The sequence below is a fragment of the Gymnogyps californianus genome, chromosome Z (genome assembly GCF_018139145.2).
Source record: "Gymnogyps californianus isolate 813 chromosome Z, ASM1813914v2, whole genome shotgun sequence".
Lineage (NCBI taxonomy): Eukaryota > Metazoa > Chordata > Aves > Accipitriformes > Cathartidae > Gymnogyps > Gymnogyps californianus.
The window spans coordinates 63,315,738-63,327,930 of NC_059500.1; the positions used below are offsets into that span (position 1 = coordinate 63,315,738).

At 40.4% G+C, this 12,193-nt stretch overlaps 1 protein-coding gene across 1 annotated transcript in view; it reads left to right on the top strand.

Moving 5' to 3' along the window:
- The first annotated feature begins 239 nt into the window (after positions 1-239).
- The window catches only part of PDE4D (phosphodiesterase 4D), a 406,899-nt gene continuing 394,945 nt past the window's right edge, over positions 240-12,193 (top strand). Inside the window, exon 1 of the mRNA XM_050912860.1 lies at positions 240-616. Coding sequence (XP_050768817.1) covers positions 240-616 — 377 coding nt within the window. The remainder of the gene's footprint in view (positions 617-12,193) is intronic.

The following is a 12,193-nucleotide window of genomic DNA, read 5'->3' on the forward strand; positions in this document are numbered from 1 at the left end:
CGGCTTTAAATAGTTCCGAGCGGGAAGCCAGCCCCTCTCCTCCTCCCCCTCCCCCTCTCCCCGCCTCCCCTCCCGAGTGGCCAGGAGGACTCGGCGGCGCGGCGGCCCCGGCCGCTCCCACACCCGGGCGACGGGGCGGTGCGGCAGGAGCTGTCCAACTTTTCAGCACAGTTTCCCCGCCGCTGGCCGGAGAAAGGCGACGGTCGCCGCCCCGGCCCGGCCGCCCGCCCGCCGGCAGCATGGAGGCAGAGCGCGGCGGAGGCAGCGGCTTGTCCGCGCTGCCCGGCAGCAGCGCCGGCGGCAGCGACGGCGCCGGGACCAGCGGGAGTCTCAAAGCCCCGAAGCATCTGTGGCGGCATGAGCAGCAGTACCCGCCGCAGCTGCGGCAGCACCCGTTCCTCCAGCACCAGCAGCCCCCCGGCCCGCCGCCGCCGCCCGCCTCGCGGGGCCGCTGCCTGGCCGGGGCTCGCGTCAGGCACCGCGGCTACTCCGACACGGAGCGGTACCTCTACTGCCGAGCCATGGACCGCGCCTCCTACGCCGTGGAGACCGGCCACCGGCCCGGCTTGAAGAAATCACGGATGTCCTGGCCCTCCTCTTTCCAGGGACTCAGACGGTAGGAGAGGGTTTGGCCCACCGCTCCGGCCGTGCGTGTGTCGGGGCGCGGCGGCGGGGTGCCGCTCTCCCGCCCGCCATGGTTGCTCCCGGCCGCGGGGAGGGGAGCCGGCGGGGGCCGCTGAGGCACAGCGGGACCCCCGTCCGCCCGACCCCGCTCCCCGCGGCGGGAAGGAGAAGAAAGGGACGCCGTGCGGCTGCAGATGCTCCGAAAGGGAGGTGGGGCCGGGCTGCCGTGCTGGGGAGCCCGGGGTGGGAGGCTGCGGGGAGCAGGGCAGCTCGCCTCCCCGGGGCCGCCGGGCAGCGCTCGCCTGGAGCGGGCGTGACCGGGGCACGGGCGGCGGCACGTCGTTCCATACACTCCTGTCTGTGGGTGGAAAAGCAATCGCAAAACACGTGGGTGGGAGCGGCACCGCGTCTGTGCCAGCACGGAGCCGCGAGCGGGGCGGCTAGCGCGGGGCGGCCGGCAGCGCGGGGCCCTGCGCTCCGCCCGGGCCCGCTGCCCGCTTCCCGCCGCCGCCCCGCTTCCCGCCGCCGCCCCGCTTCCCGCCGCCGCCCCGCTTCCCGCCGCCGCCCCGCTTCCCGCCGCCGCCCCGCTTCCCGCCGCCGCCCCGCTCCGCTCCGCTGCCTCCCCGGCTGCCCCTCCTCGCTGGAGCTGCACTTGCTGCCTCCGCTCCCCGGGAACCTACAGCGCTGGTGCCGAGTGGGAAGGACGCAATTCGTGTGCTGTTTGCACAAAGTTAAAATAATGAGAGCTCTGGGAGGTGGGAGACAGCCTGGCAAATCCACGGTTAGGGTCCTGCTAGTTTGAATGGGCTTAGATGAGAAAATAGGCTAATGGTTTCTCAGCCAGACGACGGAGTCCGTCATCTACTAGTCTATTGTTCCCTGTTAAATGAGCTGTAGATTTATTTTGCAGGCTGTAGCTCACCAATGCCTATTTTGCCCTTGATGGCTATCATAAGCATCTGTTTTAAAATCAAATTCTCTGTCAAAATCAGTAGGATATTGTATTTGATCAATCAATTTATTATTCAATCTTCAGTTTTAGTAGCTGGAACCACTTCCTTTTAGTGGAAAGCCATACGCCTGCATTTGAATATTAAGCGGACATTGTGAATAAAGGATTTATGGAGAGAATGGTGGGCAGAGGGACAATACTTAATACTCAGTTACTCTGTAGATTTCTGATTTCCTGGGTAATCAGATTTTTATAGCATGATATGCTCGATGAATAAATAATAGAATCCTTTTTGAACGAAGATTGCTTTGTGTGTTTCTGTGGTACACACTGTATTCTTTATTATGGAGCCTTGGCCGTAAATCTGAGCAAGACATACTTGAATATTCTCTGGCAGTGTTCGCTCTATTTCTACCTAACGTTGGCTTCTTTTCCACTTCGTATATAATTGAGAAATAAAAAGAGGTTCAGCAAATCTAAATCAGAACTACACGTTCACATCAGTAATCTTTAAAATCTGTCTTTTAATATCTTTGGTTTTCATGCAGCCATTCTGTTGCTACACCTTTGTATCACTTGTGTGAACTCATGCTTGTCTGAAGTTAAGGATGTTAAATTTTTCACTATGTAAGATTTGAAAGAAGAAATCATATGTTTCAAAAATGAACAAAAGTTCAATTTAATGCTCTTTTCAATACATTCTTGTTTCTTTTATAGAAAAAGCACTAGGCATTTAGGGTTTTCGATCTTTAAGACTGAATGCATTTCTGTTTTCTAAATGTGAAGAAATTTAATTTTTGTAAATTGTAGTGGTTGGTTTGAGTATATTCAGCATTATTCCATAAGTGATTAGTTACTGAGGGGATGACAAATCAAGGTGGGAAGGGAAAATACACATATTAATTTTTTGTTAGGATTTTGGGGTAATTTTAAAATTTTAAATTACAGTTCTTAGGGTGCTTACTTAAATAGGAATTTAAAATTCTCTATGAACACTATTTTGGTTTTTTAAACTTCCATTCTTTTTATAAGTGCAACACTGTTGTTTTGACAAGACATGTTGCTTTAAAATTAAGGAGGGGTCAGTGGATTTTATTTTCATTTACGGGATTGGTAAAAATGATTCAGATGTGCCTCCTTTTTAGAAGTACTAAAGCAAAGCGGAGTAAAGAAGCTCAATAAAATTGACCACTCCATTACTTTCTTAGCAAAAATAAATTCTCACAGTTAAACATTTTGAATGAAACAAACAGCTGTAGTATGGAAGCACAAAGTGTACTGTAACAAATTACTTTACGAATATGTTCAAGAAATATCGGAAAAGGCTGGTCTTTCCAGGACCTTCATTTTAAGTTCTGGGTCAACTGCTTTTTTTCATGCAAAGCAAAGCAAAATATCTTCTTAGTGTTCTTGTAAAACCAGTAACTTGCAGAAAAACCCAATACTTTTGAAAAAGACACCAGTCCTTTTTGAAGTATTTCAGTTCCCTTTTCACATTAAGACCTTTTAACCTCTCTCCCTTATTTAACCTGCTTGTCAGAAGAACATTTCTTAATGGATTCCCATGGATTTATTATGGTCTAGGGTGATAAGCTTGTCTTTCAGAAACCCCCAAATTACTCTGAATATGACAGGGTAGGAAAAATTATGTATAGAACTGTACAGAAAACTTATCATGTATTAGGGATAGTGTTAAACATCAATGGCTCAAATGTGCAAAAATTATACCTATAGCATTGTTTTTCCAGAATTTGTTTTGTTTTGCTCTGAAGATACCCTAATTCTTGAAACCTCAATGAAAACCATAAAGGAACACTTAAGAAGCCAGTACAACTTTGCAGTTTCTTCTATTTTAAGTTTTGTAGAAAACCGAAAAATATGTAACAGTTATCTTTTTCAAAAGAAATGAGGAGAAGGAATTACGTATGTTAAAATTTGAGTTAGAGCAGACTAGTACATCTTTATTATCCAGACTGGAGAGAGTTAACGTTTAAAAGGCAAAATCAACCAGCAAAAATTCTAAACTGAATTAGTTGAAAAACACAATGCGCTTGTAGTTCAGAAAATGAAGTATTGTTTATAACCATTTTAATGTTTACTCTGGCTCCATATGATCATCAGTAACTTTGTACACAACTTATTTAGTACAGCACTGTATTTCCTTCAAGGAATACAATAGCATTTCATTACACAGAACAATGTATCAGAATCATTGCCTGATGTCTTTTTCTTAAAAGTCAAGATTACTCCTATACACAAGAGCTGTGCAAAAGCCAGAGGAGTCAAGAGATAGCTGGGACTATCTGTGATCTTTTTTTTTTGCCATTTGTTTACTGTGTGGTCTTGGGCAGGTCAATTAATCTCTCTCTGGCACTGTTTTCTCATGTGTAAAATAAAAACAGAAATAGAGTCATTACAGGTTTATGTTAAAGTGATTTTTTAGATCATAGAATAAAAGGTACTCTGTAATAATAAATAGTACTAGTGGAGCTGGGAAATAAATACTTCAACTCAAATAATTGTCCAGTCAATAGCGCAAAAACATTCAATGTAATAAATGGAGCTGATGTTCTGGTTATCTTCAAAAATTTCAGGTACCTCTATTTGCTTCTCACATAACTATCATTATTGCATGGTCTATATTCACAGTTTAGTTGTTTTAAAGAAAACTTAGCATTTTTAAAGGCCATTAGTCATATATCGATTAAATAATCTTGCCTTACAATCTTTCGATTTTGTATTTTACACTACTGAAATTTCAGACTGGAAAAAATAGAGAAGAAATACCATTGGTCCTAATTCCACTAGTCATGGAATTTCCCAACATGTTGTATCGTTAAGATAAATCCTAATCTCTTAGACTTCTTTTTATCAAGTTTCCCAGACGTTTTTTTACAATAGGTCTCCTGTAAATTTTCTCTCAAGTGATTTACAGGTCTAGGCTTCTTCATGAAACCGTCTTTTCATCTGTATTTATACACAAGCAACTGCACAAAGGTGAAGCAACGTTAGCCTTTTGCAATCCAGTAATCCTGGTGCTTGTTCCCTAATGCTGTCTGTTTAAAACTGTACTTTGATAAGTGGCCATTAAAATTAATTGCTGTCAAAAAAATCTACTTCCTCTCCCTTTCCATTCCTTGTATGGGACTAGGTCTAACCAGGTAGCATCCACCGCTGCATTGCTTACATGGGGAGATGGCGCCAAAGTATCAATTTCTTCTTCAAGTGTCAATCTTGTCCTTATACCACTCAATAAAGGGTTAAGAAACCAAAATAAGATCCAAGATTGAATGCAGTGTAATAATTCAGTGGCCCAGAGGCTTTATTCTCTATTAGGAGAAGAAAGGAGTTTTATGTGTTATTTCTCAACTTTCTGAAGTCTGGGACACTGTATGACACTGTGTCATGGTTTAACCCCAGCCAGCAACTCAGCACCACACAGCCATTTCCCCCTCCCCCTCCCAGTGCGATGGGGAGGAGGAAAGCAAAGGAAAAAAAAGTAAAACTCGTGGGTTGAGATAAGAACAGTTTAATAACTAAAGTAAAATATAATACTAACAATAGTAATAATGAAATATAATAATAATAGTAATGAAAAGGAATACAACAAAAAAAAGCAAGGGGGGGGGAAGGAAAAAAAACCAGTGATGCACAATGCAATTGCTCACCACCCGCTGACCGATGCCCAGTTAGTTCCCGAGCCGCGATCCGCGCCTCCTGGCCAACTCCCCCCTGTTTATATACTGGGCGTGACGTCCCATGGTATGGAATACCCCTTTGGCTGGTTCGGGTCAGCTGCCCCGGCTCTGCTCCCTCCCAGCTTCTTGCACACCTGCTTGCTGGCAGAGCATGGGAAACTGAAAAGTCCTTGGCTTAAGATAAGCGCTACTTAGCAACAACTAAACATCAGAGTGTTATCAACATCATTCTCACACTAAATCCAAAACACAGCACTGTACCAGCTACTAAAAAGAAAGTTAACTCTGTCCCAGCTGAAACCAGGACACACTGTAATCTTTAGCTAGATAAGCCCTTGGTTTCTGTAGCTACAAATAGAGCACCTGGAAAAATAACGGTGCCTTTGCAAATCTTGGCAAAAGTCTGTTGTATACTCCAATAAAATGCACTCTTCTTTCCATCCTAAAACCCATTCTGTTCTCCTGCTTGGTTTGAAAACCTGTTCTTGATCTATTATGTCCTAACTACTTCCACACAACCTAAGGAAAAGAAAGATGAGTGTTTTCCAACTTACAGGCCAATAGAAAATGTTCTTAGAATTTAGTAGCGGTCTTTAATTAAGAATTTTGTTGTTTACTTGTCTAGCAGTGTTTTATTGCTTTGTTTACTACTAAGTGGTACTGGCACCCAAGATGTTACAATAATTGGCATATGCTAGCCCTCCCTCAAAGATACAAAGAATTTTTACAACTTAGTAAACATTGTTGCATTAATGTTCTTTATGAATTGTCCATAAAGATAAATTAAATAAGAAACTCATATTGTCAGCTGTTTTAAGTAAGTGACTACAAGGGCCTTATTTTCACATTTGTTTCAAAAGGCTTACATTTTTGGATTGTTAGTTGTGTGACCTGAACAATACAAATAGCATTAATTTTCATGCTCTTGGAATTTGTAAAGATGTTAGCTTTTAAAATTCACGTATTCAGATGTGTTTATTTTAATATGAAAGTTGCTGCAAATGAATGGTGCCAATTTCCTAATTTAGTGAGTATAGAAACCTGGTAATTTAGCAGGACAAGCCCATCATAATCAAATAGAGATTAATCAGGACTTAAACACTTTTCATTAAATACATAACCATGTAAAGTTCTACCTTAAAATTATTAACATAACTGTTTAATGTATTTCTCAATGGGAACTATGTAATGCAGTTTTTCTTTTAGTATTTTTTAAATAGATTTTAATATAGCAACATTATTTAAGTATTAGTAGAGATGTCTGTCCAAGAAGTGGTTATGTAAAGGAACACACAGACTTACGGTGTCAGCTCTGTGGCACTCAGCTGATGCTCTGAACATCTCTCCTTGGGACACCAGGTGCACAGCTGAGGGGTAATTTAGACAGGAATTTTGTGTAAAACACTAAAAGAACCTCAGTGAATTTCTTATAAAAGTTATCTTAAATGGAGTTAAATAATTTTAACTACATGGTGCTCCTCTGTAAAAGACAGCTTTGGAGCTAGCAGATGATTGGAAAACCTGTGAGATTACGTTGATGTGTTAAAACTGTAAATGCGAGAGGAAGCTGGGAATGTGTAGGTCCAAAAGCAAGGCAGAACTCTTTGACTGCTAAATAGATCATTTGATGGACAAGTTCCAGGACTGAATTTTTTGCTAGTGGAAGGCAAGAGTTTTGTGAAGAAAGGGTGTTAAATAAACCCCACTTGATAGAATGACTTGAAAGAAGATCGGTACCTGCCGACATGAGGAATGTCAACTTTCCTTTGCCACTTTAACCAGTATAAAGTATACTGCAGCTCTAGAAAAGAAGAGCATTTCTAGAAGAGTTTATTCTTGTAAACAAGAATGCAGCTTATTTCTGAGAACAAGGGTTCTTTTTTGGTAGTATAGTGGATCACCACCATGTCTGGATCAAATCCAAAGCTCTTCTGGTAATATAGAGAAACTACATTCAGTGATGCTTGTTCAGACTGCCTACTTAAAAGTGATAACATTTACTAATAGGAATGAAAATGTATAGGTAAGATATTAAATTCTGTTGATGTTTATTTTGAATGCAACAATCCTGTTACCTACATCTCTTCCTTGATGTATTAAGGCCTTAAGTTATGTATAGCAAGGGTTACAGGAGGGGAGCAGTATCTGTCAGTTATTAATAGCTAGGAGATGCCCCACTGCTGTTCATTCCCCAGATTATTTTCAGTTGTATCTGTCCCCTCTCCTGTGTCTTCCCAATGACTTAGTGTGTCCTACTGTGAAGATTTCAAACTAACCATTTAGCTTAATAATGCGGCTGCTGTAACACATAAGTGCCTGCCTAGTTCCAGTTATTTTAAATAGGTCTGTATTACAGTATTACACTACAGTATTTGCACCATAGTTTCTGAGTATCTTCTAGTACATTAAAGAAAAATAACTACAGACTGATGATAAATAAGTTCACATGCTCAGTTAACTTAGTATGTGCATATAAATGTGAAAGGGCCAAAGAGAAAATAAAGACATATAGCATTATAGAATATGGAATCATAGAATGATTTAGGTTGGAACGGGCCTCTGGAGGTCACCTGGTTCAACCACTGCTCAAAGTAGGTTGCTCAGGGCTGTGTCCAGTTTGGTCTTGAACACTCCCAAGGACGCAGGTTCCACAGCCTCTCTGGACAAATTGTTCTAGTATTTGACCACTTCATGGTAAAACATTTTTCCAATATCTAATCAGAATTTCCTGTTCTGACTCGGGTCCTTTGTTTCACATCATATCACTGTGCACCTCCAAGAGTCTGGCTCCATCTTCTTTGTACCCTCTCTCTGATGAGGGAGATAGCATAGTTCTCTGGGTGCAGTCTCACAAGTGCTGAATAGCAATTCCACAGGTCTAGTGCGAGGTCTAGTGCTGGAAGTGTAGTTTTCCACTGCTATTTATTAGATAGACTGGTCTAGGAATGACTGGATGCTTAGGTAGATTAGTTTGCATAGATTATCCCTTCACTCTTTTTCTCCTTGTGAGGGACCTGTAGCCTCTTTTCTCTCAGATTTCAGGGAGAGAGTTCAGCTGCAAGAACATTCAGGGGGAAAAAAGATGGAAAAAAAGAACTGTGCCTTCCTATCAAATAGTTTGTTGGGGAATTCAGTATCTCTCAGAGATGTTGTGAACATTGCCACTCTTGCCCCTCCTACCTTGGCCCAAGCTGATCTAAGGCCATCCAGCTCCAGACAGGAAAAATAGGCATGATGGGAATGGTTTACTCCAGGGACAGCCAGCCCTCCCTCCAATTCCAGAAATTAAAACACTTCAGAACAAAGCTCATACATAAGCCCCTAGTCCAATACTTGAACCTATGCCTCTGACTGTTGAGCTTAACTTTCTGTTACTTATACTATTGTAAGGTTTTGGAGGAGAGCATTACACGATGCGATGCTATGAAGATTGGAGATTGCAAAATGGGCCTTGAAACCCAATTATTTTCTTTCCTTTTGCCACTGTCATTATAACCTCTTCCAAAAGATGTTCCCAAATTTGGCCTCCCTGGAAAATAGGTCCATTTCTTCTGGACCGTACAGTGTAGAAAAACTGCTGGGAAGCTCATCTCAAACAACAGCAGAAGGCTATAGAGGAAAGAAAAGCAAAAATCTGCCATCTTTGAGGTCTTAAAAATCACTAGAAACTTCAAGATATTTGGAGTAATAGCTTAGCTTACTTTTGTTATTCCTCCTGAACCAAAGTCTTAGAGCTTCATTTGCACAGGGAAGTAAATGTGTACAATAAGCACTTGGTCATCTGTGAGGGGGGCTAATCAAAACCACCACATCAAAAACTATGTGTAAACAGATATTTGGATGTGTATTTAAATACACACATACAAAGACAACCAAAACACATTCAGTCATAGAGAAGTAAGTCCAGCTGTTGAACTTAGAGTTAGGGGTGTCAATTAATAATATAAATTTGTATTAAATATAGAGAGTACAGTTTCAGGAGAATATAAAGTGCTGCAAAGCTGTGCTCAAGGCATCTGCAAGTTCTTGAGGCAAAGTGCATTTTCCACCCCCCTAGGATATGTTATAATAGAGGGATGAAAATTTCCTGTCAAATTTTGAAACTGAGAAATCACTGGATGGACATCACTCAGTTATCACCATAGGTTATCATACCTATGTTTTGGGATGTGGTCATGTTCACTTGTTTACAGCAGCTGACCATAAAAAGCGATGAGAGTGAGAGCAGCTGCTAGTAAAATTACCTTTCCTGTTTTGGACACGTTCATCATTGGTTTTAATTATTAACTCTAAACCCATAATTTTAGGTTAAACTCATCAGCTTCTTTTATTTATTTACTTATTCTTCTCTCCACTTGGAAAATGAAATATCACCAAGCATTTCAAGGCAACAGCTGGGCTCTCAAGAAACAGTGAAGGGACTTTTTACAGAAGTGAATAGAGGTGCTACTAGTAAGAAAGTATGGTAGTAAATGGAAGGAGGATAAATATTCTGCTGAACTGTTCTACTCATTTTTATAATACCAAATTAAAAATACCACAAATTTAAGACCGAGATGCTTTTTTGCAGGTGCATTTGTGTGTGCGCTCTCTCTCTCTCAGACACTTGAGATATCACTAAATAAAACAGTAGTAATGCCCCATCTAATGTTAGGATAATGATATAAAGGACTGCTACATGTATGCATGTGCTTCAGGAACTGATGTTCATTTCATTTCCCTCTGGCCACTTATAAACCTTAGATTATCAGCAACTCACATTTCTCTATGCACCAATGTTCTAGGAATTTTTAGGCATAATCTATGCTTGGCTGTGAGAACAAAAAGTTTACACTTAAGATAGGTGTTTTAATATATCTACATTGATTATAGGCTTTCCCATATGTGAGGAGAAGAATACCTCTGTGATATTTAATATTACAGAAATTTCACTAAAGATACCTCTTATTTTCATCAGTTAACAAGGAGTAAATACTGAATGCCATTAAAAAAAAAAAAAATTACTGAGGCGGTCACCTGAGTTTCTGTTTTCCATTAGTGTGACTTACAAAAATACAAAAGAAACTGATAATTTTAACAAAGAATAACACTCTGAGGGCACTAAGAAACAAAGATATTGGATGAGAGAGAGAGAAATTGATTTGAGCAAACAAAGCCCACCACTAAATCTTCACTGGAATTATCTGGCAGGTCTCACCATCTTTTGACCACTTTTTTTTTTTGACTAGCTTCCATCAGTCCATCGCTACAGTGGTTCATTGGCTTTCCTTAGGAACTAAACAAATTTATACTCTTGCTTACCAACTATAAACCAGTAACAAGAAAGGTGGTCACCTGGAAAATGTAGATTTTAACAGGGTAGCCAACAGAGTAGTTTAGGTGTATGGCAGGATATTGTTCTGAGCAAGCAGTTTTCCTCCCATCTCATACTGCCAGAAACTCTACATGTCATTGTGAAAATACAAATAAGCTAGTTTCTCATATTGATCTTTTGAAGACTAGCAGAGTTCCTTGGATTAAGGAAGATTTCATATTTACAGTGTATTTTTCTTCTGGAAAAATTCTGCAATATTTCAAAAACTACACATTACTGTCTGTGAAAGGCATAGCAGATCTTATACATTTTAGAACTGTATGGCAAAAATATCTTGTTTTCTACTTATTGTCTTAGAATCATAAAGCTGGGAGAGATGTCATAGCAGAATCAGCTACACCTGTGTCAGATCTTTTCTTCTTTTCTTTCATTTTTTCTTTTTGTTCCATGTTTTTAGAGTTCTAATCTAGTTGCTCCTTTCTTCTACACTCTTTCCAGTTTTGATCCATATGTTTCATTATATAACAAGTCCAAAACTGATTAAAGCCTTCAGCTAAGGAAATGCTAGGAGTGGATAGTGCAGAAGCATAGCTTAAGTGTTCTGCAAGTTATACCTCTGTTTATTTATCCTAGTTTGATGACTGGCTTTTTTCCAACATCATGGCAATGTCGTATCATAATTGGCTTCTAATGCACAGGAGCCCCAAATGCTTTTCAACAGAACTGCTATCTAATTGTTATCTTGCAGTTGTGCAGTTTCCCCGAGTTGTATGTTCCTGCAAATCCTATAATAATAAATAGAGATCAAGTACTTCCTTGAGCTCATGAAACATGAAAAATGACTATAATCAAAACATCTTTATTTTTATAATGTAACTTGTAGTATAGGGTCAGTAGGAAGAACTATTAGATTGCTAAAACTTTTGATGCAACATATAGTGTTCTATAAAAAGCTAGGAAAAAAGCTTGTGACTTCATAGTCCCATTGAAATAACAAGCAAACATTGATGCTGTAGTAATAGAAGTGTTAGTGTAATATAAAGTGTAGTGTAGTATAAAAATAAAATATAGGGTGGGCTTTTTTTTAGTGGCACATGCATACTCAAAGAAAACAACGTAAGGAAGTAACTTAAAGTGCCTCTTTTCTTGGATTGAAGTATGCAACAAGTAATTAAATTATTCATTGTGAAACTCTTATGTCTGTTAAATAATGCAGCAGTATAGCATAATCCACATGAATGGAAACAACTGACTAATCCTTACCTGGACCACACTCAGAAGCAAAGCTGTATTAGCAAGTTTCTATTGTAAACTTTTCTATATGCTTGTGCAGAATGTACATTAAATCTTTCCTGACCTATTTAAGTTTTAATGACTATAAATGTGGTTGAAAAATTAATGACTGGATCCAGGAAGAATAGAAGAAGAAAATTATCAGATCTGGCAAATAATTTTTATATTGTTTTAGAAAACCTTGATGCCCAAAATGTGAATTCTAATATTTGATTCTACCTCTATTTGAAGAACCCCTCTTTTATCAAAATACATTTGAACTTAGTAAGGGTAAGGAATCTGAAAGTGTAATTGGAAACACAGGTCAGAGAA